The sequence below is a fragment of the Teleopsis dalmanni genome, chromosome 2 (assembly GCF_002237135.1).
Source record: "Teleopsis dalmanni isolate 2A chromosome 2, ASM223713v2, whole genome shotgun sequence".
Classification (NCBI taxonomy): domain Eukaryota; kingdom Metazoa; phylum Arthropoda; class Insecta; order Diptera; family Diopsidae; genus Teleopsis; species Teleopsis dalmanni.
Genome location: NC_051847.1, coordinates 110263037 through 110266008, shown reverse-complemented (window position 1 = coordinate 110266008; position 2972 = coordinate 110263037). Strand labels below are relative to the sequence as shown.

Genomic DNA, 2972 nt, shown 5'->3' with positions numbered 1-2972 from the left:
TCAGCTGTAATTTATTTATAGTAACATTGTGATTATTAGTATTCACAATTCTTATGTGGCAATTGCCTTTCGCTGGCACAATTGTATTAGCCATGAAGACACCTTTACTGATTTCTTTGTTGAATAAAACAGTATCTTCATCAAAATGTACATCTACTGGTAAGACACTTTCCGTTCTAGCTTCAATAGTAATTGGTTTGCATACTATTGGTATTTCTGCTTGTTTATTGCCTGATTGTATCGTTAGAGTAAAAGAATAATAGTCGATGACTCCCATTTATGTTGTTAGGAAATCTCTTCCCAAAATATCGTCTACCTCGATTGGAAAATCCTCTGTTACCACTGCGAAAGTTTGCGTTATCCATATTCCTTCGAAAAGTAAGCATAATTTTGATGTTCCTAGGGATAGTACGTGTTCACTCGTTATACCTGTTAGTTTGTATGTGTTGTCAGAGTTATTGTCAACGTTAAGGTTTTTTATAATAGACACTTCGGCACCAGTATCTATTAGTAATCTTATAATTGTGTTTAATTCAGAACAGAAAATTGAATCATCGTTAGACAGGGTCTGGTGTAGAATTTTTACAGTATTTAATTTCGAACCAGTGGATGGTTCTCCAATTGCATCTCTGGTTGCTCGTAGTTTTCCTGGGCGTTAGTTATACGCACACACCTATTTGGTATGTTACGATTATTTGATGCGCTTCTATTATTGTACCGGTTGTTGTTTGCACGGTTCGCGTTTGCATTGTAATTGCTTTGGTTTCTAGTATTTTGATATCTATGGTTTCCATTCCAGTTTGAGTGTGTATTACTAATATTTCTGTTATTAAAATTTCCTTTATTTCCGTTATATTGATTACCATTAGTATGGTAATTCCTTCGATTTGAATTATTGTTACCGGGATGTCGGTAATTAGGAAATCTATTAAATGTTAAGTTATAGGCTAATAACTGTTGTTGCTGAGTAGGTATATCCATATTCTCTGCAAATAGCCTAGCTTTATTAAAGCTTGTCGGTTGTGCAGCTTGGACAGTTTGGAAATATAAATGGTTTAAACCTTTTTTGTAAGCTAATAATGCGTTATCATCATTACATTGGACAATTGCTATACCCTCTGGTGAGCATTTGTCGTAGTTTCCCTTTAGCAACGACGCATTGTTAAGTTTTGATAAAATATCAGACATTTTATCACCATAGTCTTTTATATTCGAATTACCTTGTTTTGTGTCATTTAGTTTTTGTAAGAGTTTAGGGACTGTATCTTCTGATACAAAATTTTCTCTTAGATTATCAATGAGTTCTTTAATAGATTGTGGAAAACCAATGGGACTAACTCTAATATGTACGTTGTGCTGTAGTTTGCATTCAACTACGTATTCGATAAAATAGCTTTTATCTGCTTCCCGTAATTTATTGTAACTGTCTTTTAACCTAAATATGAATCCGTTTAGCTCAGACACTTTTCCAGTGAATATTGGAAGGTATTTTTCCAAAGCTTCACTATTTAATGGTTGATTAGTCATTGTAGTATTTGGGGTAATTGTATTTGTATTATTAGTATTTGGTGTATTTGTATGGTCAACGTTGTTCTGGTTATTCATTTTGGATAGATAATTTTTTGCTGAATTGTATTTATCGACAAAAGTCTCTATCAAGGAGTTAATCTTTTCTATTTCTACTGTTTTGTATATAGCACTAACTTTACTATGTAAATAGTCTAGACGCTTGATTTTTTCTGTTATGGTGGCTGTCGTATAGCCTCTATTTGATAATTTCTTTGCGTTTTTAAGGATTAAATGGACCTCACTAATACAATCAGTAACTAATGTTATTTCTGACATAAGAATGGACCAATAAAAAATATTTTTACAGTAACTATGATAGGAGAAAGAAGGGACAAAACAATTGGGGACAACAAAACAATGTGACAATATGACAATATAAACAATATAGATATTACATTTAATTGTTTTTATTTGAATAGTAAATGATATATATATTGATGGAATTCACATAAATAATTTATAATTAAATAATATATAAAATGGTGGAAAAATTTTATTACATATTGGATAATATTAGTTTCATCTTTTTAGTTTTATATTTTTTTTTTTTTTATATAAATTGTATTAAATTTTCTTAAAGATTGTATTTAAAAATAAATTTTGTTTTTGTAATCAATTTTTTGTTCGCCAAAAATTTTTTTTTTTTTACTGTGTCTATTTCGACTGTTTCGAATGATGTATTTGGAGTAGCAGTTAATTGTAATTCTTCCTTTGTGTGCCTTATTTGTTTATTTCGTTGACATTTCTCGCAAGTAGTTATATATTTGTATACCATTTGTTTCATTTTACGCCATGTATATTTCTGTTTTAATCTTAATAAAGTTTTTCTTATTCCTTGGTGTCCACCGAGAGGAGTGTTGTGATATTCCTCTATAAGTCTGTATTGCTTCATGCTGTCGGATATATGTTCCGGAGCTTCATATAATAATATTTTGAGACGATTACCAGCTGGTTTGCTTTGTTGTATTTGGTTAACCATTTTCTTAAAATTTTCTTTTTCAATAGTTTTGAATAGCGCTAGTTCATTTTCATCTAGCGCTAGTTCATAAATTCTTAACTTTTCAATGTCTGCAATGAGTTTCACCATCGAAATCGGCTTCGTAGGTTCTTCGCTCATTACCACGGTTACATCGTTTTTCGTAACGTGTATGGTACCTTTTTTAAATTGCTTTCTAAGCTTATCATTGTTTACAAATTGTAATCTATTCACTCTGCGTATATCACTAATGGATGTACAATTCCAACAATAGAGTTGATCATGCTCAATTGGCTTTGTAACTCCTTTAATGTTTCCGTAGTTTGTGCAATTTTTGTTTTACTTCTTGTAGCTACTCATATCTTTTTCATATCTTCTTTCTTCAAATGTCTCAATAATTCGTCTTCATTTGGAAGGTCTAGCTTCC

General features: G+C 31.0%; 1 protein-coding gene across 1 annotated transcript; it reads right to left on the bottom strand.

Annotated features, from left to right (window-relative positions):
* Positions 1-591: 591 nt before the first annotated feature.
* On the bottom strand, positions 592-1605 carry LOC119675440 (homeobox protein 2-like). Its single transcript, XM_038086639.1, has one exon. The coding sequence runs from the start codon at positions 1603-1605 to the stop codon at positions 592-594; it is 1014 nt and encodes a 337-aa protein (XP_037942567.1).
* Positions 1606-2972: the final 1367 nt, after the last annotated feature.

Coding starts and splice junctions, on each gene's coding strand:
- LOC119675440 (XM_038086639.1), bottom strand. CDS start 1,605: ATGAATAACCAGAACAACGTTGACCATACAAATACACCAAATACTAAT.